This window comes from Haliaeetus albicilla, chromosome 2 (genome assembly GCF_947461875.1).
Source record: "Haliaeetus albicilla chromosome 2, bHalAlb1.1, whole genome shotgun sequence".
Classification (NCBI taxonomy): Eukaryota; Metazoa; Chordata; class Aves; order Accipitriformes; family Accipitridae; genus Haliaeetus; species Haliaeetus albicilla.
Genome location: NC_091484.1, coordinates 47,901,189 through 47,928,260, shown reverse-complemented (window position 1 = coordinate 47,928,260; position 27,072 = coordinate 47,901,189). Strand labels below are relative to the sequence as shown.

At 41.9% G+C, this 27,072-nt stretch overlaps 2 protein-coding genes and 1 long non-coding RNA gene across 4 annotated transcripts in view; 1 reads left to right on the top strand and 2 right to left on the bottom strand.

The window, feature by feature from the left end:
* The window catches only part of CRPPA (CDP-L-ribitol pyrophosphorylase A), a 122,424-nt gene extending 116,263 nt beyond the window's left edge, over positions 1–6,161 (bottom strand). Inside the window, exon 1 of one of the 2 annotated variants that reach the window (XM_069774130.1) lies at positions 5,771–6,161. In XM_069774130.1, coding sequence (XP_069630231.1) covers positions 5,771–5,937 — 167 coding nt within the window. In that variant the 5' untranslated portion in view covers positions 5,938–6,161. The remainder of the gene's footprint in view (positions 1–5,770) is intronic. The other variant, XM_069774121.1, reaches the window with a different exon arrangement.
* Positions 6,162–6,360: 199 nt separating this feature from the next.
* On the top strand, positions 6,361–22,747 carry LOC138682731 (uncharacterized). The gene is made up of 3 exons (XR_011322706.1): positions 6,361–6,769; positions 8,535–8,636; positions 22,667–22,747. It is a non-coding gene; the product is annotated as an uncharacterized lncRNA (long non-coding RNA).
* On the bottom strand, positions 20,905–24,976 carry SOSTDC1 (sclerostin domain containing 1). Its single transcript, XM_069774097.1, has 2 exons — positions 24,493–24,976; positions 20,905–22,202 (listed from the first exon to the last, which is right to left on the bottom strand). The coding sequence occupies exons 1-2, from the start codon at positions 24,695–24,697 to the stop codon at positions 21,787–21,789; spliced, it is 621 nt and encodes a 206-aa protein (XP_069630198.1). The 5' UTR covers positions 24,698–24,976; the 3' UTR covers positions 20,905–21,786.
* Positions 24,977–27,072: the final 2,096 nt, after the last annotated feature.

Below are 27,072 nucleotides of genomic sequence, written 5' to 3'. Positions count from 1 at the left end.
TAATTGGATTCATCTCGGTTCTTCTTTTGAATATTGAGAGCCAGTCATTTAAATAAAGCAAAATTTTGGAAGAGCTATTTCACACTAAATAAGAGCTCTGCACTTCTATTTGCAGAAAGACTATAGCCTTACACAGTTCCCAGAAACAGTGGACAGTCTGCACATTCACTGGTGACTGTGTAAGAAGAGCACTGACATTTCCCATTCTGGAGTCAAAGGAAACAGATGATGAGGCAACTCGGTAGTATACAGCATCTTCTGAGAAGAAGGGAAGAGAACAGAAGCACTGGCCAGCCTATGATAAATCTCTGCACAGGCAGGGTGGAATGGCTCAAGGCCTTCAGTGATAGAATACACCAAAAAGTGACAGGATGCGGTCACAGCTCCACCCTGTGTCTGGATAAACACATTTATAAACTTGAGTATGTCCTCCTTAAACTCATTCTGGACTAATGTCTATAATTAGAGCTGGGATTTAGAGATGCAAACTATTCATGTAAGAGTATAAAGGTATCCTCTAGACTGATTAGGTCCAAGAACAGCTTAGGCTTTGAAGCCTAACATGTCCCACCAAAACTCATGAAAAGTACTAATTCAGTAAAGTATACGACAAATTCTCATGAATGAGAACTGTGCACCACACAGGTGCTTACTCTTTTAAAGACCTGCTTATGGCAATGTTTCAAAGGGTTTTAATGAAGTAGAAAGATATCAATATACACTCAATCTGGCAGTAAATGGATCTTTTTTTTTTTCCTCCCTCAATTTGTCACCCCCTTTTCTTCAGAAAGATTTCATACTAAAATAATAAGAAGCTCAGGACCTGCTCGAAACAAGTTTAAAAATAGTAAACACCTGTGCCGGTTTTGTCTGTGACAGAGTTAATTTTCTTGATAGTAGCTAGTGCAGGGCTATGTTTCGGATTTGTGCTGAAATAGTGTTGATAACACAGGGATGTTTTAGTTACTGCTGAGCAGTGCTCACACACAGCCAAGGCCTTTTCTGCTCCTCACCCCACCCCACCAGCAAGGAGGCTGGGGGAGCACAAGAAGTTGGGAGGGGACATAACCAGGACAGCTGACCCCAGCTGACCAAAGGCATATCCCAGACCATATGGCATCATGCCCAGTATATAAACTGGGGGGACCTTCAGAGTGATGGTGTTTCTCTTCCCAAGTAACCATTACGCGTGATGGAGCCCTGCTTTCCTGGAGATGGCTGAACACCTGCCTGCCAATGGGAAGCGGTGAATGAATTCCCTGTTTTCCTTTGCTTGTGTGCACGGCTTTTGCTTTACCTATTAAACTGTCTTTATCTCAACCCACGAGCTTTCACACTTTTACTCTTCTGATTCTCTCCCTCATCCCACTGGGGGGGGGGGGGGGGATGGGGAGTGAGCGAGCAGCTGTGTGGTGTTTAGTTGCCAGCTAGGGTTAAACCACAACAACACCCTTTCGATTTTATAACTGTAATATTAGATGAAGATAATGCAAGCTTCAGAAAGAATCAGCACAAGGCATGAAAAATACTGTACCCCAATGTGCTTTAACAAGCACTAAATACAGAACTCTAGTGCTTCCATAGAACATAGGCTGTAGTTCTAAAGCGGAAAATCAGGTCTGATCAAATGAAACAAAAGTAACCTCAGTTGTAATCACTCTACAACTGCCTTGGGAAGACCTCAGTATTAGTAGAAGGAAAACAATGAGGCAGAAAAGGACTACATGTTTGTTTCCTGTAGCTGTCCTCATCATTACCTACAGACAGGCAGACCAGCTGCCTAGTAGAAAATAGCATTGTTTTATTAAATTTCAAACAAAAGTACATACATTTATATTAGCTGAGCTAGAACTCAAAGTAAGGAGCTCATTAACTCAGTAACAGATTAAGCTATTAAATAACTTCACAACACAGATGGCAGAGGAAATGAAATAACCCATGAGTTATGCTCTGAGACTGTACCACCTAAATGGCATGCTCAGGTACAAACGTGAATGAGGTTAACCCTCTATCCGTTCACTTACATACAAACCAGTGCTGAGCCCGAAATCTGACATAAGGCTTAAATACTCACACTTAGTTTCTTGCAACTCTTACTCAGACTAGTAACAATCTATTTAACATATAACCTACTGAAATCAGCAGTTGTACCAGCAAAACAAGGCCAGAACCAGGCAGTCACTGCTGAGATGGCTTCAGTAGTGTAAGACATGATCTTTCACTGCCACAGAAACTCTTCAGAGGTACAAAATAAATCATTATATTACTTTTGCTGATCTTATTATTCAAGCACCAAACGAGAAAAGAACTGTCAAGAACAAAATGCATTTGTAGAATGCAAGCATAACTTCCTTTTGCTCCATAACAGTTTTGTTATGACTTTATTGATATATGAATACATATGTATCTTATACATTACAAAAGTAGACCCAGGGAGCTTTTAAGTCTGAAAAGCTTCACAGGTACATTAAGAAAGTTTTAAGCATCTCACGTACAGAAGCCATTCATTTTTTTCCTGAAAGATGATGTTCCTTATTAGTCAGACAAGATAACAAAGATACCTTCATAAAGTTAAAACAATTGGATTGTTTGCTATGATTATTTTTAGCTCATAAGCAATATCAACAACAAGCTAATGCTAACTGGACAAAAAGAACTACCACAATAGATACATTTAACAAAACTGTAATTGTGTGACCTGTAGAGGTAGTGAACATGCATCAGTCAATGGGGAAAAATACCTGGCAAATAAACTACACAAGACACTTCCGAAGAGGCAATTCTTTGGAAGCTTCCCCCAGGTGATGTTTTTTTTATATCAGGCCACCTGTTTTAAGAGACTACATTACAGTAAACAAAGTAAACAAAGCTGTCTGAAACCTTTATGGAAAATTTTTATTCTGCCAGTAAACATATTAACTCTGCTTTCCTCTTTCATAACTTCTCACTGTACTTTCAACAACTGGTGGAATATGAGCACAGCAAGAATAGCAGCAGTTTATTTGTCCCACAATGATTTTAAAAATCAACCTTTACCTTGGTCTGTTTTCCTCTCTACAGCTTTAGTAAAATATGTGTGCACATGTACACAGAGCTGAGATTTCTCCATCTTAGAAAAGGAACTGGAAAGGTTCTATTCTAAACAAACATACACAAAAAAAAAATAAAATTAAGGAAGAACCCTACTAGTTTGCACAGAAGCAAAAAGGAGGAATGCCATTCTAGTTCTGTTGAACTTGATGCAAAAGCCTTGCATAGGTCAACAAAAGCAGAAACAAATTCAATGAGAAAAACCAGACATTTAAGTACTGTAACACATGTTAATTTTAGCCCCAGGATAGGACCTGACCTTCCTATCTGTGCCACTGTACTGGCAATAAAAACCAATCATTTCTCCTCACCCTATTTTTTTTCTCACCTTCTCTTCCTAAGGGCATCATCTTTGATTATTATTGGCAGGCCAACGTTCTACATACTGTCATCCTATGCAACAGGATGCACTGCTTATTCATTCATGTCTGCTCTTGTCTTGTCTGCCAGTTTTTCCACATCAATATTTAAAATTCTCACTACTTTCAGCTGAACAGTGTAAAAATCTTTTTATCCTCATTTTTAAAAAGCACATGCAAAGCAGCTGCAAATTCTTGATTTGCTCATGTATTTCTGTCTATATGTTGCTACATATTTTCCAGATTAAAAAAAGCTCAAAACCAGCTGCATTAGCTGAGATAACCAGTTCAATATAAGTTATTACAGGTTAATGAGTCAATGATTCATTCAATTAGAGCAGATAAACAATAGACATCAGAAGATAGTATCAAGCTAAACACAGAAAATCTGCCACTTCTGGGTGATATATATGACAAACTGCAGTTCCTCAACATTACATTTTTGCGCGTACATTCGCACAAAAAAGAACAAGGTACCTCCTTTGCAGTTTCAGAGTCAGAAGTGTTGAGATGAAAATGAAAGCCATTCCAAGCTTTAGAGTACATCTGTTCCCAACTCCCCATACACATACATACCAACCAACACTCCAATTCAGTACAGAGATGGTAGAAAGCTCTGCCTGTGAGAGCACTGGCACCAGTTATTGCACTTCTAAATTTAAGCGGAAGCACTAGGTTGTTACTCTCACAATCAACTTGGGATCACGCGCCTGGTTGGACTGTACAATTAGAATTCAACCTTCTAATTTTCTGCAGCTTTAGGACATAAATATAATACTGTTGCTCAAATAACTGTTATTTTCCCAGAGCTTACTGGCAGCAAAAATGAAAGATTTTTTTTTTAAATGAATAATGTTTTATTTTCCTATGAATATCATTTCCTCCCCAAACCTCACTCTGTTCTCTTTTCCAGGTCTCCAATACACTAAGTGAGGATATTATTCTTCTCTGTAGATTCCCATGACATTTTGGCAGAAATTACAGCTATGACAAGCTTTGGATTGGAGGTTTTGCTCAGTGATGTGTTTAGCTTTGTGACTGGCTGTTGAAAACTAAATAAAGAAAACAAGCAATATTTCTTTCATAAAGTAACAAGTGACCTGAGGGAAGCTTCTCTGGGTGGTAATGGAAAAAGAGTCCCAATTCTGATGTTGTACAAGTTTCCATCAGTTAAGAACTTTGGGAGATGTTGGCAATTCCATTTCTTTTCACTACCCTCCACGCCTCCCATTTATTCTCTCTAAAATCTAAAGGTTTGCTTTTCTACAAGTTACTGCAAAACATCCAGATCTGACACTCCACTCCTACTTGCAGTGTTTCAAATGACACTAGATACAAGACTTACATTATGTTAACATTTGACAATAATATATTAACTGTCAGTCACATGCCTAGAACTCAACGGTCTTATGAAAAGGAAAAACCCGACTGCTAAGATATCCTATTACTTAAATTCTTTGCTCCAATGTAAACAAAGAAAATTTACGCATGCCGCTAACGCGAGCTATCAGCTTCTAGCCCAGTAACCATATCTTAAACAAAACCAAGGGGGCATTTAAGCTTCTTGCTGCAGCGGGGCGTTTCACCATGGACTATAACGGCGAAGCCTAAGGCAGCGCTGTAGACCACCGAGTTCACCCCGCTATGAAGAGTGGATTCTTGTTCGAGGCCTCTGGACACCATTAAGACCGCCTCCGATGGCCACGGCCGACTAGATCTTTCTTTCGGGGCCTCCGGATAGTATTATGACTGTCTCCAACGGCTACGGCGGGCATGTAGCTCACCAAACCAGCCACTGCAGCTACAGAAACCCTCGAGCTTCGAGGCCGAGGGCCTCGAACAGGTCTCCAGCAGTCATGGAAAGCGACACAGCTTCAAGGCGCCGGCGGCGCTGGGGAAGGAGGAGAGCCGCCGGGGGCGGCGGTGACAGAGCCAGGCTGGGACGGGGGAGAGCGCCCAGCTCCCGCCCGGTGCCTCTCCCCAGCCGAGCCTGCCCAGTCACAGCCGAGAGCACCCCGGGTCCGCACCGGGCCTACGCGCTCCCGGCCGCCCTGTAGCTTATCGCCCGTTGACTGGGCGCGGCGGGAAGGAGATCCCCCCCCGCAACGCAGAACCAAACCCTCCGAGGGGCGGCCGCGCCGGGGGGCGCCCGGGGCCGGAGGCGAGGGCGGCGGGCGGCTGCCAGCGGCTTTCTGGGGACTGAGAGCACGGGGAGGGCCGGCAAGAGCCGGCGGCCGGGTCTGAAGGCGGCGGGGGGCCGGGGGCGGAGGGGAAGGCCCGCAGGGCGCGGAGGGGGAGCCGAGCGGCGCCTGCCTCGTTACCTCTCCATCGCCCGCACCGTGTAGCTGACGAGCGGCCTCCCTTGCACGGCGCAGAACTGCTTGGGGGTGGCGCCACCCAGGCGCTCCCCGCTCCCGCCCGCCGGCAGCACCGCCGCCACCGGCGTAACGCCGGGCCTGGCGTCGCGGCTCCCGGGGCTGGGCTCCATCTGCGCGGGCCGCCGCGGCTGCTCCGCTCCTCGCCCTCCCCGCCCCCAGCAGCAGGAACGCGGCCGGGACGGCGCAACCGCCCGCCCGCCCGCGTGTTTTATTTGCCCGCGACGTCCGCAATCCAAAGAATCAAGCGCCCGCCCGCCCCCAGCGGGGACCGGGCCCTACTCCTCGCCCACCCCACGCTACGCCAGGCCCCGCAGAGGCGTAGCAGAGGCGTAGCCCAGGCGCTGCCGGGCAGCCCCGCAGCATGCACCTAGACCCCAGAGGGAGGGCCGCCCGGCCCGCCCAGAGCACCCCGGTACGCAGACAGCAAGCACACAGCACCTCAAGCAGCATACTGCAGCCGCTGGCCCTTTAAATGCCCGGCGCGCGAGTGGTCCCCCACGGCGCATGCGCGACCGAGGCGGCCTGCTGCCACCTGCGGCGAGCCGGGGTGGGTGGTGCCGGCCGCGGGGAGTGCGCGCGGCTCAGGAGCCGTCAGGCGGGGCGGCCACGCGGGGCGGGGCGGGGCGCCCCGCTGAGGGGGCGGCGGGAGGCCGGCGGGCGGCCCGCAGGCTGTGCCGACGCCGCGGGGCGCCGGCCCGCCCGGTCCCGTCCCCGTCCCCGTCCCCGCAGGGAAAGGCGGGGGAGCCGCTGCCTCTGCGTGGCCCGTGTCGGGCTCCGCTGATAGGGGCGGGATGCCCTGTGCGCCCGTGAGGAAATGGATCGCTCCAATTCATTGGAGCCGGGGGGAAGGCGGACCGACCTGCCGCCCTGCGCCTTCGTGCGAGCCTCGGCCGTGAGAGGGCTGCTTCTCGCCGGCTGGCTGGGGGCGCCTGCCAAAATCCGGTGTGCGTTGCCCGTAGACCCCGGAGGGGGAGGTCGAAATAGCAGCAGTCGATTCACTGGGAGAGGCTGGGATGTTCCGGCTCGTCTTGCGGCGTTACTGTGGGCAGTAGCTGAGACGGGTTGATTGGAAAACTCCCAGGGCTGATACCCGTTAGGTGGCAGAGGAGGCTTGCTAAGCGTGACATCAGGGCACACATTTGTAATCGGCAAAACAGGCCTCGGGTTGGTATGCCTGGCTTCTCTGTACATCTTAGGCTGTAACTTGAGTGTATTTGAACACTGTTGCTATGCTCTGTCCTCATCTGAAAGTTTTGGACATCTCGCTCTAAAGGTAGCCTTGCAGATTTGAAGGAACTCTTGTGAGCTTGTTGCTGCATATCGGGGAGCAGCGAGGGCCAGCCACCCCAAAAGGGAGGGGGAGCCTGGAGCAGAGCGCAGTATCAAGGCGGGCGAGAACAGTAGCCTCACCAACAAGGAGCCAGGATGCTAAGCATGAGTGACGGTCAGGATCGGACCCTCAGGGTCGGGCATAGTTCAGACATCGCCCGGCAAGGTCTCAGGTGGCAGGTCGCAGGGCAAGCCGGGAAGCCGAGCCAGTGGGTGCGGGTCAAGGTCGGGGAGGCACCAGACCAGGTGCAGACATAGGGGGCCAACAATAAAGACTCTGCTTAAAAGTATCTCTCAAGGGAAAAGGAGGAAAGGACGGTTAGGCCCTTGCTTCTAGCTTTCTTCATAACAGCTCTTATGAGTGGAAGAGCTGCCTTTGGGCTTGGCAAGCTAAACTCCTTAACTCAGCCAGCTAAACTGCTTCAAGGTGGGTGCACCCAGGGCCCTAACGCTGTCCTCTTTGACATTATTTTTAGGAAAAAAATCAGTGTCTTATATGCAGGGTGTCCTAAAATGACCAGAGCCTTTAGAGTCTGTAGGATTTTTTGATCTATTCTTTATATCTTTGAGAAGCTAACTTATTTACAGCTTTTCACGTTTCTTTTAGTTGTGTTAAGAGGAACCTTAGTATGGAGACTTTTTTGAGGAGTAGTTCTGACTGAAAAAGCAGCATGGAAGGAAGTTTGTTATGTCCCAGCTGGGCTGCTTTGTCAGTGCTAGCTGTGGACTGGGGTAAAATGAGTAGGAGTCATACAAACAGGAGTGAAGTGATTCCTGCCAGCAAAGGCAGGGTTCACAGATATCCTTGATACCTGCAATAGCAGGAAAGTCCTGGAAAATTGGACAGTACAGTGGAGAACAAAGGCATTTTACATGCAGAGGTGTCTTGACAGTTAAAGCAATGAACTGAAATTATGTCAGCTCATACCATGCAGTGAAATATGAGAGGGACTGATGGCAAACAAAGGAAAACCTTTTAAATGAAGGTATACAGATGCGCCTTCTAGATAGTGATGTCTCCAAAAGCTTCTGTAAGGAACAAATGTATTATCATGGGCATTGAAGGAAATGGGTATGTGAAGAAGAGGAAAGAAGAGGAGTTATACAGATGGCTGAAAAACTTCTGGAATTGAGACCCTTTTCACCAGTGAAAGCATTATCTAGAAGTTGAACTGCCTTCCTCCCGACAAGTGTTGGTCTCATTGTCTTCAAGACTTTATCATGTGGGATTTTTTTTTAGAAAATCCATTGCCTCAGAAACTGTGTTTACCTGATTCTTTACCTTTGTAGTGGGTCTTATATTTTCTTGTCTTGGAAAGTATTTCTCTACACCTAATTCCTGACTGATGACATACATTTGTCTGTTGTGTCTTTTCAGGACTTCCAAGTTTTCCCTGACTCATCCCTTCTGTGCAGATTTCCGTCCATTCAGCATCACTTCTCTGTTATCAGATGCCCAAAATGATTTTTTCTTCTTAAGGTAGGCACCTCCAGTATCCACAATCATCTTGGATCGCATAAGTGACATTATTCTGACTTTTTCTTGCAGCAGTTCATTCGTGGCAGGTTGTTCTGCCACATTCCCACTTTTTTTAAGTGTAATAGACATTCTGAATTCCTGACTTAGGTCTTTATACTTCCATTCATAAAGAGCACAGACATTAATCTAGTCAGCTGTAGCTAATTTTCCAGACTTTTTTCTTGTTTGCATTATTATAAGGAGCAAAATAAGGTCTTTTTACTTCCTAGGGCTCCTCCCACTGTACATTGGTTCTGAGCGGTAGGTAAGTAGGATGTTCACAAACACAACCTTCAGAACTATTTTCACCTTCCTTCTTGACATTGTTTTTACACTTAGAATCATAGAATCATTTAGGTTGGAGAAGACCTTTAAGATCATTGAGTCCAACTGTCAACACAACACCACCATGCCCACTAAACCATGTCCTGAAGTGCCACATCTATGTGTTTTTTGAATACCTCCAGGGAAGGCGACTCCACCACTTCCCTGGGCAGCCTGTTCCAATGCCTGACAACCCTTTCAGTAAAGAAATTTTTTCTACTATCCAATCTAAACCTCCCCTGGTGCAACTTGAGGCCATTTCCTCTCGTCCTATCCCTAGTTACTTGATAGAAAAGACCAGTACCCCCCTCACTACAACCTCCTTTCAGGTAGTTGTAGAGAGTGATAAGGTCTCCCCTCAGCCTCCTTTTCTCCAGGCTAAACAACCCCAGTTCCCTCAGCCACTCCTCATATGACTTGTGCTCCAGGCCCTTCAACAGCTTTGTTGCCCTTCTCTGGACACGCTCCAACACTTCAATGTCTTTCCTGTAGTGAACACAGTACTTAAGGTGCAGCCTCAGTAGTGCCGAGTACAGAGGGACAATCACTTCCCTGCTCCTGCTGGCCACACTATTTCTGATGCAGGCCAGGATGCCATTGGCCTTCTTGGCCACCTGGGCACACTGCTGGCTCATATTCAGCTGGCTGTCAGCCAGCACACCCAGGTCTTTTTCTGGCGGGTGGCTTTCCAGCCACTCTTCCCCAGGCCTGTAGTGTTGCATGGGGTTGTTGTGACCCAAGTGCAGGACCCGGCACTTGGCTTTGTTGAACCTCATACAATCAGCCTTGGCCCGTAGATCCAGCCTGTCCAGATCCATCTGTAGAGCCTTCTTCCCCTACTCCAACAGACTGTTGTGCCTAGTACCTTCTCTCTCACCCAGCCATGTTTCCCCACTTCGTTTCTTTCATGCATATTAATTTCTTCTGTGAAGGATAAAAAGGCAAGAGAGATCTCAGAAAGAGGATCACATGCCAAAATTAGTTCTGTTCTTGTTCTGAAGCCCGTTTTCCTTATTATGCTAGGTGGACGAGGCTTGATCTGTCCAGAAGAAATTATGTTTCATAATAACTTTGATGGATGCAGACTTCAGTGTCATCAAATATGTTGTATCTTTATGGTGAGATTTGATGATCCAGCCAAACAGCACTTTGAAGCTGCTTTTGACTGCACTTGAATGTCAGATGCTTCAGAAGTTTTCATGCTTTCCACAGCCCCTATGGAGTCAAAAGATTCTTGTCTTGTGTTGGTGGCACCTGTTAGTTCTTCAAGAAGCCCTTCAGTATAAGTTCTTGGAGTCTTTGTTAGACTGAGCTTGTTACTGATATTTCTCCTTTTATTTTCTGTTTTCTTAGACAATGATGCGGAAGGAAGAGCATATTTAACATCATTATCAATTTATGCTGTGTCTTAGCATGAGTTAAGAAAATTGGGATTTTTTTTTTTTTACATCTTTTTAATATTCATTTGATAGTAACATGCAATAAAACACAGTGGCATTTTTTGAATACATAATTTGCTTCAGTTCCATTCCATTTTGCATTTCTTATTGAATCAATCTAATAATTTGGTTACTGTGCATATACGTGCATGTTCATATATAAACATTTGAAGTAGGGTAGAAAGTAAATTCACACATATTGGAAGAAGAATTTTACATGGTTTTTAGTTAGGTAAAGAGGGACAGAGGCAACATTTTTGCCTCAAAGCAAATAAAGAGCCAGCTAATCCATCATTTCTGTGCAGGGGTATAACATCTGAAACTACAGTAGTAGTTTGCAATTATGCAGTAAATATGCCAATCATATGTTTGAAAAGAAAAGTGGGGGTTTTTCTTTTTTCTTGAAGAAGATATGTACAAATTGGTATCAAATTACAGAAGTGAAATTCACCTGAAAATTTAACTGCTGAGAAAAAAAAAAAAATCTCTTTCTATAACTGAAACTCATAATAGTGTTTCCAGATAACATTAAGTTATTGGAGTGGTAGAAATCATACTGAAAGGTTTCTGTGAAAAATGAGTAAAAGAGTAAAATTTCTTAATTTAAAGTTGCAATAGAGTCTTCTGCAGATGACTGAGAAATTGTCTGTCCCTTTTTCAAAATAATTTCTAAGCTCCTGAAGCATTTTGTTTTTAATGCAGGCAATATAAGATGAATTTACCTTTTGACTAGCAGCAAGGTTTGCTATTATGTGTTTTAAAGGCAAATGCATGCAGTCAAGGAACATTTTGCAAATTAAAGTGAATTGTAAAAGCAAAATTACAAAAAAATACAATACTTCCTACTGTGGAAGTGCAAGATCTGTAAAACACAATATAAAGCTAAAAATATTTAAAATCTGAGAGCCATTTTTGCAGCTAACAAAGTATGTGCAGCATTCTGAGCAGTGAGGCAGGCTTTTAGCCAGAACCTTGTGTTTGCAGGATTGTATTTCACTAATTTTATCCAGATATATAAGTTATTACTTCAGTGGTGGCAAGCCATAAAATGAACACCCAGAGCTGTAAGTAAGCACGTGGAATATCTGTTCTCTTTAGAGAGTTTTTCTGTTCAAGTAGGATAGCAGACTTGGCTTTCTTTAAGTCACCAATAACTGTCTCTAATTGCTGAAGTCACTGTTTACAGAGACAGACACAGGTTCTTTGCATATTTAAAGAGATTAGAAAGTCCCCAAAAAGAGAGTATTTCAGGTTTTAGCTTGGATGTCTGTTGCTATTTATAGCAGTTTACACGAGATCTCAAAGTCTTAGGCTTCATCATAATTTCTACATCTATGGAAAAAAAAAAAAAAAAAGAGAAAGCATAGTCTGGGTAGGCATTTTGTTTCCAGATATTTTATTTCAGTTCTGATTGATCACTAGAGAAAGTAATTGTGTGATAGGGGGTTTTTATGCTCTTCACAATCTTTTACTTGTTGCCTGCAAGTGAGACCTCATCAACCCTCCATGCAGTTCTTTTGGACTGACTTACATCTTTGCTGTTTCAGTCTTTGTTGCACAGCAGCTGCCGCAGCGTATTTGCTCCGTGGTGACAGTGGTTCCCAAGTCAATATCATGTCATAAGGAACATACAGCTTGAGGCAGTGTAATAGATAGTGGAATGTTGGAAAAGGCGAAACTATTTGCCCTCTAAATTGTAATTAACACCTTCAGGGAAATCTTATCTTATTTCATATTAGCATATTTTTATGTTTGTATTTTTACAAATATGATTGCAAAGGGTTATTTCTTGCTCTGAGATTCTTTGATGAAAGATGCTATAGATGTGTGGAATATTTACATAAAGTATTGTGTTATTGATTTGCTCCTATTGCTGTGTGGAACAGAGATCAAAACAGCATGTATTCAGCAAGGGAGTTATGCACATGCATAACTTAAATGATGTAAATAGTTTACTATCAAATATCAAAGAGTCCTTACAGGCCTAATATACAGTGTGCATAGAATCACCTATGGAACAGGTCCCTAAGGGGAATTCTAAATGCTATTGCCTTCATATGCAGTTCTGCAAAATATTTCTGAAGTATGGTTTTGATTTTTGACAAAATGGTGTAAGGAGACACAAATTTTAGTTAATGAGGTAGAAGTGTTACATGATTTTTAGGTTGTTAATAGTTGAAGTGTAAATAGAGAGTATGAATGCTACAAATGTAATGGAAATGTGGTCTCTGAACACAGTGGAGTGTTTCCATGCTTGCACATCATTGTAGGTAAGTGTTGAAAAACATATGTTGAGTTTCACCTGTTGCATCAATGTGTTTTATGTCACACCTTTGGTATTGTTTTATATGGTTCTGGTAGATAATTTTTTTTCTAGAGTCTGTGAATACTTGATACACAGAGGAATCATCTTGCTTATGTTCTGTTCAAGTGCTAGAGAAAAAATGGACAGAGATTTCGTTTGATGTTTGAGAAAAAATGGACAGAGATTTCGTTTGATGTTTGACACACATTTTAAAGCTTCACCCTAAAATGTTATATTCAGCCTAGAGTGTTCATCCGTTCTCTACTTGATAATCCTTTAGGCTATTTCTCTGGGGTATGGAAGGTTAGTTAGCTCAAGAGCTAAGGAGTACTTTGTGTACACAAAGTAAAAGAATTTAAAGATAAGAGAATTACTCCATAGTATCTAATCCAATAATTCATGAGACCGAGCCCTGACTGCAGGAGTTTTTGTGAAATTCAGAAACGTTAAAGACTTGAAGAAAGTCTTCTACTACTTTGGGGAGTGCTTTGGCAAGTAGGTGATGAGGTGGAGGCCTCGTAATTTTTCATTGGAAATGATTGATTAGTCTTAAACACTTGGCTCTGACAGGGTCTTCGTAGATTCTAGATAGGTTGGTCAGATGTTAAGTAATGCCACAGTTGGGTAGGGCTATCTGCTCAGCTTTAACATCACCACTTATTGTGCTGGTTTATAGGAATTGTGTTTTAGGGTGTTCAACTGTCAGAGTACATTGTATGGTGACCCTAACAAAGATTAAGACATGCAAGTTGAGGGATGGAAATCCCAGAGGCTGTTTTCCACTGTCATTGTGACTTAACAGCAGGCACCAGCCATTAGAATAGTGCCCTATCTTCTCAGTAAAAAAAGAAATGTTTAATTTATTCTTTTTTGACAGGCATCCAGTTATTGACTGGAAAAACAGTTACCTCTGAGGAAAGGCTAATGCTAGTTTCCTTTTCCAAAAATGATTCAAAGCAGAGATAGTATATGAACTGGTTAAATATGTGGTATTAAGCCATAGATGCCAGTGATACAGAATGATGTAGTGAAACATTAGAGAATACTTAAAAGCTGAAGTTAGATTTGCAATAGAGTTGGGATTTTCACTGCTCTAAATCTTGTTTGTTTTAATTTTGGTGTGTGCATGTTATCATGTCATGTTTTATTGCTTTACCATGTTCTGTGTTATCTCCATGGAATGTTTATGAAGCAATGTGAAACAGTTCACCAAATTTGAAATGATGGAGAGAATCAAACACAAGCAATGAAAATTTGCAGGCTTGGTATGAATAGGAGTACAAGTTTTACTATTTATTACTACACTGAAAGTATTGCTTCTGCATCTCTCGTCATGTTGATAATGGTCCTTACTCTTAGAATGCCAGGAATGTCATTCATTAGTCCCATGTCTGGAGAACCTAGATGAGCTCAGTCTGACAGAGTTCATATAGGAGGGATTCCATCCATGTTAAGTTTTTACTTAACAAATGAAGACTGGTCCTAGCTATACCAGCAGGGACTGAAACTGGAGCAGGTAAGACAAGATACTATCCAAAACAAAAAATTGGACTTTGCCTTCATTGTGGATTTGTATGGTACACATTAGACAAAACAATCATGTGGAGCTAGTTCATTTTTTCTCCTCTTCTTTTGAATTTTTATTGTTACATTCTAACATTTTTCGCAGTTTGTAAAGGAAGTGCCTTAAAATGCAGCCTGACTTGTGGAAAGGTTTGTGAATATTTTTTTCTCTTTCTACACAGTTGCTTTATAGTGAGCAAAACCTGCAGGATGACAGTCCCTAAAAAGAGTAGTCCTGTCCTAATCCTTTGCCTCATCCTTTGCTGGCTTGTCCAGTTCTAGTATGAAAATGTCAGATTAGAAAGGGTCAGTCCTTTGATCCTGTTCAGTTTTTTGAAAGATTAAGGTTACAGATTTTTCCCAACTGCAGCAATGTGGCTACCTGTCATCCAGCAATTATAGAGGCTCAGCCTGCTTAACATATACCACTGAGCAACCATCAAAGGTTAACCATTTTCCAACATACTAATCTAGCTGGATACAAACCAACTACTTAATGAAAAATGTTCTGTATCCTGTTACTGTTTTTCTGAGTAATGCAGTCCAACTCTTCTTACTTTAAAAATTCTTCCTGACACTTACCTGTGCCAGTACATTTGTGTTTCCACATACATTGTTTTCTTCAGTACTGAACACTTCAGAAAATGGATTAAGTGATGCTTCCTTTTTTTTTTTTTTTTTTTTTTTTTTTTGTGTGTCTGTGTGTGTGTTGGAACAGAATTATGGGACAAGTAACCTGACTACTAGAAAGAAAAGAGTTTGGTCATTGAGACACCGTGGGAAAGAGGATTTACATTTTGCCAGAGCCAGAAGTTTCAAAGTGGAGGGCAGAAGCAGGCAGAGTTGCAAGGAGCTGCAGTATTTGAGTAGATAAAGACTACCACAAAGTACTGCATTCTTAAGTTAAGATTCAGACAGTGGCTTGAATGGTCTGCCTAATGAGGGCTTTTATGGAAGAAGTATGCAAAAAAGTATTTAATTAAGCAAATAAAAATGGAAATCCATCTTAATATTTACTTTATTTGTGGCAAAGGATGTTGCAAACATTTTCTTCTGGCAGAAGTGTCAAGATTCAAAACTGATTACAAAAAGTTCAAAAGAAAATACCGGGACAATAGTTGCAGAGAACCTAAAAGAGGTTTTATGGATAACTCACTACCTATATTCTTAATGGTCTTGTTCACAAAATCAGATTACTGTAATTTTATAAGGGTAACACTGAGAGGGAATCTACTGATAGATTTTATGTAGGTTGTAAGCAAGATTTTGAGCCAAATTCTTCAACAAGGACGTCCAGGTGTGTGGTAGACCGATAGCTTTCTAGGAAACTTGTTTGTGAACCTTTTCAGCTCAGGCAGTATTTTTTCTCCTCAGAAAGAGGAGGCTGTGGTTGCCTACCAGAAGATATGACCAATGCAGTGAAACATGAGTTTCTGTGAAGATGTCAGATTCCAAAGTCTCCCTGACTTGCCCTGGTTCACTATGGAATGTGTGGATGGTACAGGCGCACAGAGCTGTGCATTCTTCCCTTTGCATGGGAAGAGAGGACACAGAGACAGTCAGAAATGGTTATCTACCATGTGAATTTAGACTTGGCAGTCTATTAAATCCCAAGGGTAGCATGTGCATTGGCTAATGTTTGGCTTGGCAATCTGCAGGTAGAGCAAGTCTTTTGGAAGTCTCATGAAAAGTTGCAATGATCAGAAGAAAATGAAGGACATGCAGCACATGCTGTCCTCCACATGTCATTTTGTTCCACTTTTTTTTTTTATCCATTTTCTCTTCTTTCTCCTCTTCTAGACACACCCAGATTCAGACATTTCAATATCTGAAAACAAAAGATGCAGTGCAGCAATACAACCTGTTCCCTGCTGCTATAAGCTGTTCTGGCTACCGTCCTAAAAATTGCAATAAAGACGTACAAAAGCAAAAGTTTCAGCAGGCTTTTTCAGTGGGAAAAAAGTGCAAGTGATGCTTGCTAAAACCAAAATTTTTGCAGCTTTACATTTTAGAAACACTCAGACCTCTGTTCTCCATCCCAGCTTAATGGCCATAGGGAATCTAAAAGAGCTTTCTTCAACCCATCCCAAAAATAAATGAATAAATAAATAAGTAAATAAATAAAATAATAATCTAACAAGCAACAGATGTTTAAACTTGCTTCAGCTGCAATTAAAACAAAGTCTTTGTGCTACAGAGTCTGTTTTAAAGCTCTGCATAGTCCCTCCATTTCTCAGTGGCTGTTCTTGTGGTAGGGCTAGACAAGTACTTTTCTCCTTAGGCCCTCTCCCTCATCTCTCCACTGTTTCATATAAAAGAACTTTAATGAATGTGGCTGGCTAGCTCTTCTTTAGCCCACCAAAGCATCGGACTTCAGACTGGTTTATGCTTTTACTAAGTTTCTTTGCAATTTCCTCACTAAGTCACTTTTCACTGGGGCTAACAAAACAAATCAAATGTGGAACTCCTAGATCAAGTCAGAGCATGACTTTTCCTCTCAGTAGTCAAAATTAAAAAATGATGCTTCCAGTCATTCTAAAAAGATATTTTAAATATTTCTGTATCAAAAAGCAAGTGTGCCATAGTAAGTACAGTTCAGAACAGCTAAAGGTTTAAACAATGAGACAATAATATACTATTGTACAACTACTAAAATGGGGCAGGGGACAAGAAATAGACAAAGTGTTCAACAAAACATTTTTAGGTGATTTAATATTTTGTGCTTAAGTAGATGTAACAAATGTCACTTTTTGACAGCAGTTTTTTGGGGGGCTTAGTAAACAGAACTATATTATTGTTGCAGTGTATTCTGATTTAGGACTCTTTTCCAGGGAGCTGAATTTTTTTATTTTCCTTTACATTCATGAAGTACCATATTCCACAAACAGCCCTATTAAAGTGAGTGGTCCTGATTTTCATTTATATTAAGACATCCTCTGTATTTCTTTGTGGTTGTATTGAGGCGTTAAGAAGGCCTGAACTCCAGCTAGGTAATATAACACTACCTCATTTGCTATAATAGGTTGTCAAACCAAAGTTAGTTAAGGAAAAACAAACTCCCGAAATGGAGTTACAGCTCAGTGTTTGTAGAGATTTTTCTCAGCAATTACTAGAGACTAGTTAGTTTCTGGCATTTAGTTTGATGAGCATTAATTAAGAATGAAGAGTATTTTCTTGTCATGGAAGTACTGAGGAAGGTAGATGTTGGAATATTAACTTGGTGGTAGGCAATATCACTTGTAAATCACATTTTTCTAGTGTGTCACTCCATATAATTCATACAATAAGTGAGCTGAAAGGCTGGATGTCTTTCAGAAAGATGCATGGGCAGGCTTTTTGTTGTGGGGGCGACGTTCAGGCAAAATTAACAAATCCAGTGACAGAATGTCTGCTTAACTCATAAATCTCTAGAGAATTTTCAGTTTTAGCCTGGAGCGATGTTTATATGCATGTCACTGAACTTAAAATCAAAGCCCCTTGCCTGACCTATGGGAAAGGAAATGCATCATGAGAATAGGATACCTTCCAACACTAAGGATTCCTTATAATTTTCCACTGAACACCTCCAGGTTAATACTGTAGCAACAAGAGTCTCACAGTGGAATGTACTGAACAGTCCTTTCTTGATTAATGCTGTACTTCATCAGGAAGGATATAAAGGTCAAGGTTGGGAGGACTACAGTGATTTACTAGCAGGAATCTGTGAGGTATTTTGAAGGGTGTTATTCAAATGTCTGCTTTATTTCCAAACAAATGACTGAACTTGGATTGGGTGGTTTTGACTCCAAGGCTGCTGGAAAGGAGAGAGCAACAGATTTGTTACTATTACTAAAAAACTGAATAAATAAGCTTCTCAAGGGCTTTTCTACTCTAGACTGCAAGTGTCAGGCCCTTCTGACTTCTGCAGTTGATTATGTCTTAATGACACATACTATCTACCACTGCCTCTACGAAGTGTGCCTCTGAGTGCTACATGCTATCAAAACAATCAGCATCTGGCTAAGTTTGTTTCTAGTGATGTCTAAGGAAAATTGATTTCCATTCATTATAAAACAGTTTACCCCTTAGCTGGGGGCAGTTTTCATCAACTCAAAAGTAATGAAATAATGATGGCAGATTAACAGATTATTTCTAATTTATTCACTTTTAGTTTTATAAAGAAGCAAGTATGAGAATTTATAAAATTATTAGGTTCTTTTTCAGATGTTTGAAACACTTTTTAAGAAGCCGCTGGACTTAGTGATCTGCCCATATGGTAGGATATTATTGAGAAAGTCAACTTCTGTATATTCTTAGTGTAATAAATCTGGACTATTTAGTGGTCTAATTTGCATAAACTTACCTGATCTCTACATTGTACTTTTTCAAAACATTTACATGCTTCTTGTGTCTATGTGGCTTAATATTTCAGGTGAAAATGAAGAAAATTCTAGTAAGTTTGTCTTTCCTTTTTAACTCTGAAACAAACATAAGAAGATGTATCCTATTTAAAATTATTTCAGTTTAAGCAGTACTATTTTTTTCATTGAATCTTTGAGAAACTTTGGCATGATTCTCCACTGTAGGTACAAGAGAAATGGCCCATATCCTATCCACTGCAGCTTTACATGTTGGAAAGTCTCCATATAGAAAAAACTAATTGGATGTACTTGTATAATGCCTTTTGTCTGGATCCTTGGATAGACCCCTGTGAGTTCACATGTAACGGGATGAAACAGAAGGCAGATTGTATAGGCTAGATTGAAGCATTCAGAGCTAGGAGATGAGTCACGAAGAGTAATGTTATTCCTTAAGAAAATGCAAGATTAACATATTTCTAACACTGCTTTCCTGCAGATCTCCCCCACAAAAGGCCAAACTCATGGCCAAAGAAGAGACCATAGCTAACTCGGGTGGCACTTCAAAGTTAAGTCACTGCTGATGGACAAAGCTCCTACTGGCTTCCCTCATGTTCCCTCAAATATGCTAGACTTAGAGATGGGCTCCATGGTCTTTCTACAGCATATCCAGCAAAATATCATTAAGTCATCTTAATGGAAGTGTGTCAAATTATTCCCCTTCAGGTAGTTCTGCATGAAAAGACAAACTAGGAGTTATTATCTCTATTGCTAAATGCAAACGCCTTTTAAATGTGCATATTATTCCTACAGTCCAGTTTCACTGACTGTAGAAGAGTCATGAGCAAGATGTGTGGTTTTTTTCACAATCTTATTCCTGGTAGTCAAACACAGAACAGGCAGGGCAACTTTACTGATGTGTGGTGACTATCGGCTTTGAAAATATTTTTGGTTAAATGTTGGTCCATTATCTAATCTTTTGTGCTTTCTCATCTTGAGGAAGTAGCTGGAGAACAGTCTAAAAAGGGATAGGTATTTGGCATTTGGGAATAATCTTTCCCTCATAAAATGGATTGAATGAGATTATAATGTCTGTTAAAATAAAAAACTATGATATCTGTAGGTCCACTGGACTGATGATATGTCTAGGAGCAACGTCATGACACCTCTCTCCCTAACTCCTTTATACATCATCTATCCTCTTAGGCTTAAAAGAAGCACCTTTGAGATCAGAGAATTTATGTATAAATGGTCTCTCATCTCATTGTTCTGATATTTTCATGATCACAGAACTAAACTCGAAACAACTATGTCATTAATGCAATGTTTTTTAACTGCCACCATGTAGAACATTTAAAAGGGGAGGGGGGGGCATATATATCTTTCTTATATATAGCAGATTTTAAAGAGAATTCTTGAAAGTAGCTTTGAGGAAAAATCATTAAATTTTGTCAATAAAATTTAGGATTCAGTAAGTCAAGAAGTAGCAATGATTTTCAAACAGTTCTACGTTAATGACCAAGGAAGATCTCTGCCAAGAGCTTTGTGATGAATCTTTTGGAATTAAAATGCAAAATAGAATGAGATAAAGAGAAGGTCAGAGAGCTTGTGTGAGACCTTATCAGGCAAGAATTTTCATTACTCTCTTCTTGTGTAATCTTTTCTTTGGGTGCAGATGGGTTGTAAAAGTTAATGATTTAAGAACAGCAGAATCCCATGATGAAATCTTGCCCATAGTATTTCAGTATAGTTTGAAAGATTAAGAGCAGGTGATTCATGGACTATGTGTTGAAAGATAGATTCCTTACTATATATTTCCTGATGCATTCTATAAGAATTTGTGGATAATGTGCAGGGCTCTATTGGCACTATGGGGAAGATGAAACTGCATGTTATTTTTACCATTAGTCTTTGACTTGATCATCACTAATGAAAAGGAAAAAGAAATGGTGGTGTCTTACTAGCTTGTAAAACTTCCCAAATATACACTTCTTCTGCAATGTACAACTTGAGAATTGTTAAATAAGAACCTGGTTTGAACCATTAATAAGCACCATCTGTTAAACGGCCATATAAGTTTTTTGCATCCAAAAAGACTCCACAGAAAGATTGTTTTAATGTTAAATATAATGGGTAGATTTTTTTCACCAAATAACGTTCTCCCACTTTTTAAGATTAAATGTTGTGACTGATTAAAATGTGTGCATTTTCATACATAGAGCCAGACAATACAGTTTTTTAGCAGTGTTTATTTTTGTAAAAAAAAAAAAAAAAGGAAACCAATGAATTTGAAAGGAAGTCATCATATCTGTCTTTTGATTGCACACTTTTAAACAAAAATAATACAGAGTGGAGAGTGAAAAAAACAATTTTTATGTTGCTACTTCAAAATAACACCTAAGTCTATGAATGTTCAAAATGAAAATATATATACCTAGAATGCTAAAATGTCTATTTTACATTATCTACAAAATGTATGTTCTAATCCAGCCAGAAATCATAGGGAAATACTTTGATACATGAGGAAAGCTATAAACATAAGAACATTTTGGAGGGAAATAACACACATAAAAGCTCATTAAATAATTACAACAACAAATAAATAGTTTGTTCAGCTTTACTTTTTGATTGCTGCCATGCATATTTTAATTTTTGGTATACTGAGATAAGAGAAAGGTCAGCATGCAAGGCATTTTTTTTAGAATTAATCTGAAAGCAGATACTAGGTGTATTTTTAAGCTGTTGTCAGAAGTTCATAAGACATGATATAGAAGGCAATAGACTTGATAACTGTTCTCATGAAAACACACAACAAAGCATCTTTTTACAAAATAGACTTCAGTGAATATTTATGGCAAATTTTCTTTGCCTCCATGGCTGGAGAAAATGTAAAAGTTTATAGTGTAGGTTTGGAAAGCTTGTGTTATTCCCCATCTTGAGCATTTGGAAAATCACCCAAAAGGTCCACATGCTGAGAATGCCCCTTTTGATTTTGGTCAAAGCAATAAGCATGTAGTGTCAGCTGAGAACATAGCAATGGCAGACTTGTCTTTAAGCAGTCAGAATGGTAAAGCAAATGATTACAGGCGAGTTCAGTTTTGGCACGAGGAGAGGGAGATGAGAGAGGAGAGAATGTCTGACTTCTAACTTGTACTATGTTTGCTGGATTTACTGGCTCTTTTCCTCTCTTTGTGGTGCTGGATGGGTTTTGCTTGAGAGGTTCCCTCAAAGTTGTGGCTGGACTCATTGTGCTGTCTGGTGTATCGCTTGCACTTGCAGGCTGTGACCACAGTTATTTTGTAGGTTCTTATACTTCCATCCTGGCACTGAAGCTGGATCCTCTGGGTGCGAGTTTTGTCATTGACACATCTCCACTCTTGCGAGCTCCGCCTGCTCCAGTACTTGGTTCCATAACCTCCTCCAATCCAGTTGGGGAGCAGTGGCAAAGGGAGGCATTCACCAGCACACACCAGCTCCTTCAGTGGATTGATGCTGGTGCACTGGCCGTCTGAAATGTATTTGGTGGATCTCAGTTCCCGACAGCCAACTTGAACACGATCTGCAGAATGCACAGAATAATAAACACTGAGATTCAGAATGAAGAGATTTCCTTAACCAGTCATTTTTGCATTAACAAGCTATGTTTTGCAGAAGTTAAAGTAGGCTGTAATCTTTACAGGACATCTCTTTACTGTTGTGTCCCCCAACACAAGGGCCCCAAGCGCTGATGGTATCTCTGGGTATTACCACAGCATAAAGAAATCATAATGATATGCACTTCAGCAGTTGTGGTAGAAGAGGCAATTTTATTCTCTATCCTTCTTCTCAGGGACATACCTTTTAGAAGAGAAAAAATGCCCCAAGGGAAGAAATGTTTCCTGCTTGTTCTCAGTCTAGGGAATCTGCTCTGTGATGTTTACAACAATTATGTGGGATCATTAGCAAGGGGGAAAATAGTGCTTTGGAAACTGTTTATATGCTTTTAAATGGATTTCAAATAGTGCGTTTCTTCTCATTCCACAGTTACAGTGCACTGAGTCTCCCATGAGCGCTGCTGCTCTGAACACAGATGCTGCAGAAGCGATAACAGCTGGAATTACCAGGGAATGGTGTTCTGCATATAAAGTTTGAATGATTAGCAGTAACGATTTCAGAGTGGTCGTTTTGCCTTCAGGGTAACACCATCTTTGTATCTGTAGTAGTCTTTATATTATGTGTAACATAGAGGATCCTGCAAATTCTCTCAGGCAACTGACATAGAATCAACATGCAGAGCTTCTCATACAGGCATGTTTGTACCCGTCTGTATGTGCAGCTCTGCACCCTGCAATAAACACAACTGTTTATTTCAGTAATTACACTTTGAAATAAACGCCCACAGTGCGCTTAATTTTAATAAGCAATCTTTACTGGCTGTGCTCTCCCTCTTTCTGAAGGACAATTACGGCGCAGATTCTACACACAATGCAATTAACTAACGCCTTTAAAATAGAAGTAATTACTAGAAACATTTTTAGAGTGAATCATAAAAGGCTTTGAAGGTACATCTACATATCACAGCTACAGGCTGCTTCTGTTTCTACTTGGATTTTTGGAAGCAAGTCCTGAACAGAGGCACTGGGTTAAGATTACTTCACCCTGTCCCCTGTGTCTCAGGATGGGCAGTCAGAGGGACTGTAAATCTGCAGGCTGATCCGAGGGACTGTTTACGGGGCTGTTTTCCTGCCTGCCTTGCAGAAAAGCTTCAAGCTTGCCTTCCTGCAGCTGCACTCAGGAATGTACCTGGAAGCAGCTGGTCACAGATTTGTCTCTCCTTCTGTTTTTGTGTCTTTCCTGGCTCATCTTTCCTCCAGTGACAGCTCATTGACAACGAATACCTACTGGGCTGCTCCAGTAATCTCATAATGATGAGATGTTTCCTGTGCACTTAAACCCCTTAGCGTTCATAGAAGCTGACACACCTGGCTTAGCTGAAAGGTACCGGTGTCACTTTTTGCCTTCACTTTCCAGGGATGAGCCTATTTTTATGGAATTGTTGTGGGTGGGTTGGGGGCACGTTTCGCTATTTGGATTTCTTTCATTTTAAGGAGGCGGGCAGGGGAGGGAGCAGATAAAGTCAGCGGAAGGTTTCCAGATCCCCATGTATCTGACATACGTACATAAAACTCAGCAGGAAAAGACTAGCTATGAAAAGGCAAGTTAGAGCAGAGATCGTAGGAAAATTACGAGCTGATTTGTTTACTTTTGCTGGAGGTGTTAAGCAGGTAAGTGCTACAGCAGGAAGTAAAACTAAAGAGCGGGAACAGAATTCAGCGTTTTTTATTGCATTTGAAAAGTAGCCCAGACACCTCCCCTGCCCGCAGTGGGAGGGCGAGTTCGGAAAGCGAGGGCTTTGGCAATGCCTCTCACTCCCGTTCCTTTACCGTGCTTCCCTGCCGGATAACCCGTAGAACCCGGCGTTCCTGGGTGAACCTCCCTCGGGAAGTAACCTGCCCGAGAGAGCCGGTCCTACAGGACTCGCACGGGGGAGGGAGGCTTGCCTGGGGGCCGCCCGGCGAGGCCGGTCCCAGCCGGGAACCAGCGGCATCTTCCCTCGCCCCGGCTTCCCCGAGGCGCCGGTCCGCTGCAGCGCTGGACGCGGGGCGGCGGCGGGGGGGCGAAGCGCGCTGCAGCGGGGCGCCGCGGCTGCGGCGGCGGCTCCGGCGGCGGCTCCGGCGGCGGCTGCGGCCGCGGCCGGGGGGGGCTCCGCTCCCGGGGCCGGGCCGGGAGGGGCTGCCGCCGGGGCGCCCCGCCGGCGGAGGGCCGAGGGCTGCGGGACGCGGCGGGAGCGCCGCCGGTAGGATACTCACTGTTGCGGTCGGATCCAGCGCTGGTGTAGTGCCTGCCTCCGTTCCTGGCTTGGTTCATCGTGCTATTGCTGCTTGGGCTCGCTGCGGCAGGTTTGACGACGTGTGAATAAAGTATCTCTGTGGCATCGTTCTTGAAAGCCAAGTAGCTTTTCGTGAAGATGCAAGCTAGGAGAAAGCCATAGAAGTGAATGGCAGGGAGAAGCATGGTCGGTTCAGCCTCTGTCTGGCAGAGCTGGATGAAATCTTTTTCTTCTGCTGCTTCTGGGTCACTCTGCAATTGCTCTTGAAGGTTTCCTTTATATATTCAGAGAGGCTTGGCATTCATTCAGGTGTAAAGTTGTGGATAGCTTCAGAATGAAAACCCACAAAAGGGGTGGGATCCCTACATGAGCCTGCGAAGACCTTTTACCAATAGGAGGGAAGACTGCAGTAAAGGAGGAGTTAGATGCACTAATTGCAGGATTCCTATTTGGGGCTTTTGAGGGTATCAGAAAACTCTTCGGCACCACGCAGCAGATGTAGAGGCTGCCGGCTCTGCCCTGCCATTCCGTATGGCCCTGCATGCCTGGCATTTTTGTGTGATGTGACTAACAGTGTCAGTATGAGTCTCTCTTGCTCCTGTTAGGCAAAGTTACGTCCCCTCTTCTCGAATGCGACTTTCAGAAAACTTGGCAGCTCTGTAAGGATGCAAAAGTTTATAGAACTTACAGAAGACTGCTAGTTACACAAATACTGTCTGCAATACACCAAGATCACTTACAAAAAAAATACTGTGAATAATTTAAAGCTGCCTCTAGATGCTTTAAATTATGCAGCTTTGATCAACAAGGAGCACTGCTAGAGAAACTACTTGTTTTAGGGGAATATTCTCTCCCTGGTGTGCAGAGTTACAAGTATGTATTTCTGTATCACCACACATAAAAAGTATCTCCTCTAGGCTCCTTAGTACAAGCATCCATATTCATAGCCTCACACTATGCTCATTCACCAAACTAGTCTTTTTTAGTTTTGTACATTGCCTAGAGCATTCTTCTATTTTTAATGTATTATTTCATGCGATAAAGAAAACAAAGAGGAAAGAGTAATCCTTATTTTTTCATACTATTTATCTCACACACTTAATTGATTTTACATAAAATTACATTGCCCAAATCCAAATGCTAGTGTAAATTGAGATGCTTTTGGTAGGGCAATGCTTGGCTGCATCATGGTGAATGCTCTGTAGATTTTCATTATAAATAAAACAACAGTGATCAACACTGAAATCTATAGTGTTCTAATTAAAAGGAAACCTTTTTCTGGGGAAAAAGCACAACCACGCAGGAGGCCATATAATGTAAAGGTTAGACTCTAATCTCACTTACACTCCTTGTAACTGAGTTGAAATCTATAGTCATCCTGGATTTTATTTGCTGTAACGGAAGCAGAAGTGGAACACAGGCCAGTTACCTCTACTGTCAGGGTCAAAATCTCAGTCATTCAGAGAAGACAACTTCCTTTCATCCTAGTCGCAAGCAGTCATTTGTCTGTATCAGCAACACTTTCCTCTTGCATCACTAAGAAAGTTACCCTGGATTTCAGCAGCAGTAAGGACAGATCCACAGTCAGTGCCAAATTGATAGCCTTTGCTTAAAAGACACAGGAAAAACAGGAGTGTTGCAAGGTGACGTGAGTTTTACTGGCAGAGCTGTGTGTGGGGAAGTTGAGTTGATTGCCTGCATCTATTATGACTAGCCCAACCCAGTTCTGGAATAACAAGAATGTTGCAAGGCAGAGTGAGATCTTTCAGCAATGTATGGAGGAGTGGGATCACTGCTAACCCCTGACAAGCTCCAAGTTCCACTCTCATAGAACATCTTTAACCACAAAAGCAAAGATGTTCATTTTACCTTCCTTTTAAAAATAAGTAGAAAGTTTTCTTAAGCAAATTATCACTGATATGTACATTACAGATCATTAATATTTGAGCATTATTTTTCTTCAACAGCAGCTAACCAAAGGTCTACTTTGTTGATGTTCAAGTCCTACTTCATTTTTTCTCATATTCACAGATCATACAGATCTTCACACATCTCACCTTCCCTGCAGGATAGTCTCTGTGGTGAACTGAGCCAATATAATTAAAAGCATGGAACCCATTTTCCAGTTATCCACAGTACCTGTGGATACCAGTCAGGGGACCTCTTCCCAGTAGAAAGATTTCCCCACATTAGACAAGACTTGTGAAAGTCAGAAGTTTCCTTGAGAGCTCTTTTCTTTGAAATAAGGCATATAATCTTCTCACAGGAAAAGTGAGTGGGACCTTGGAGTAGCTATAGGACTGGGTCTGCAAGGAGCTTGCTATAAGCCTCAACCTCTTCAGCTTTCAATGAAAGCTAAAAGTCATCCTTTCAAATTTGGACTATTTGAAACCACGTTTGTCACATACTTCTTTTGGTCTTCTCACTTAGAGAAGGAAGACCTCAAGACAAGCCTCTTACAGCCTTTGTAAAGGAAAAGTTTGCCCCTGAATTTGCCACAGGAAAGATAATTTGGATTGCCTCATTTTTCTGTGCACTAGACACAGAGTAGACATTATTT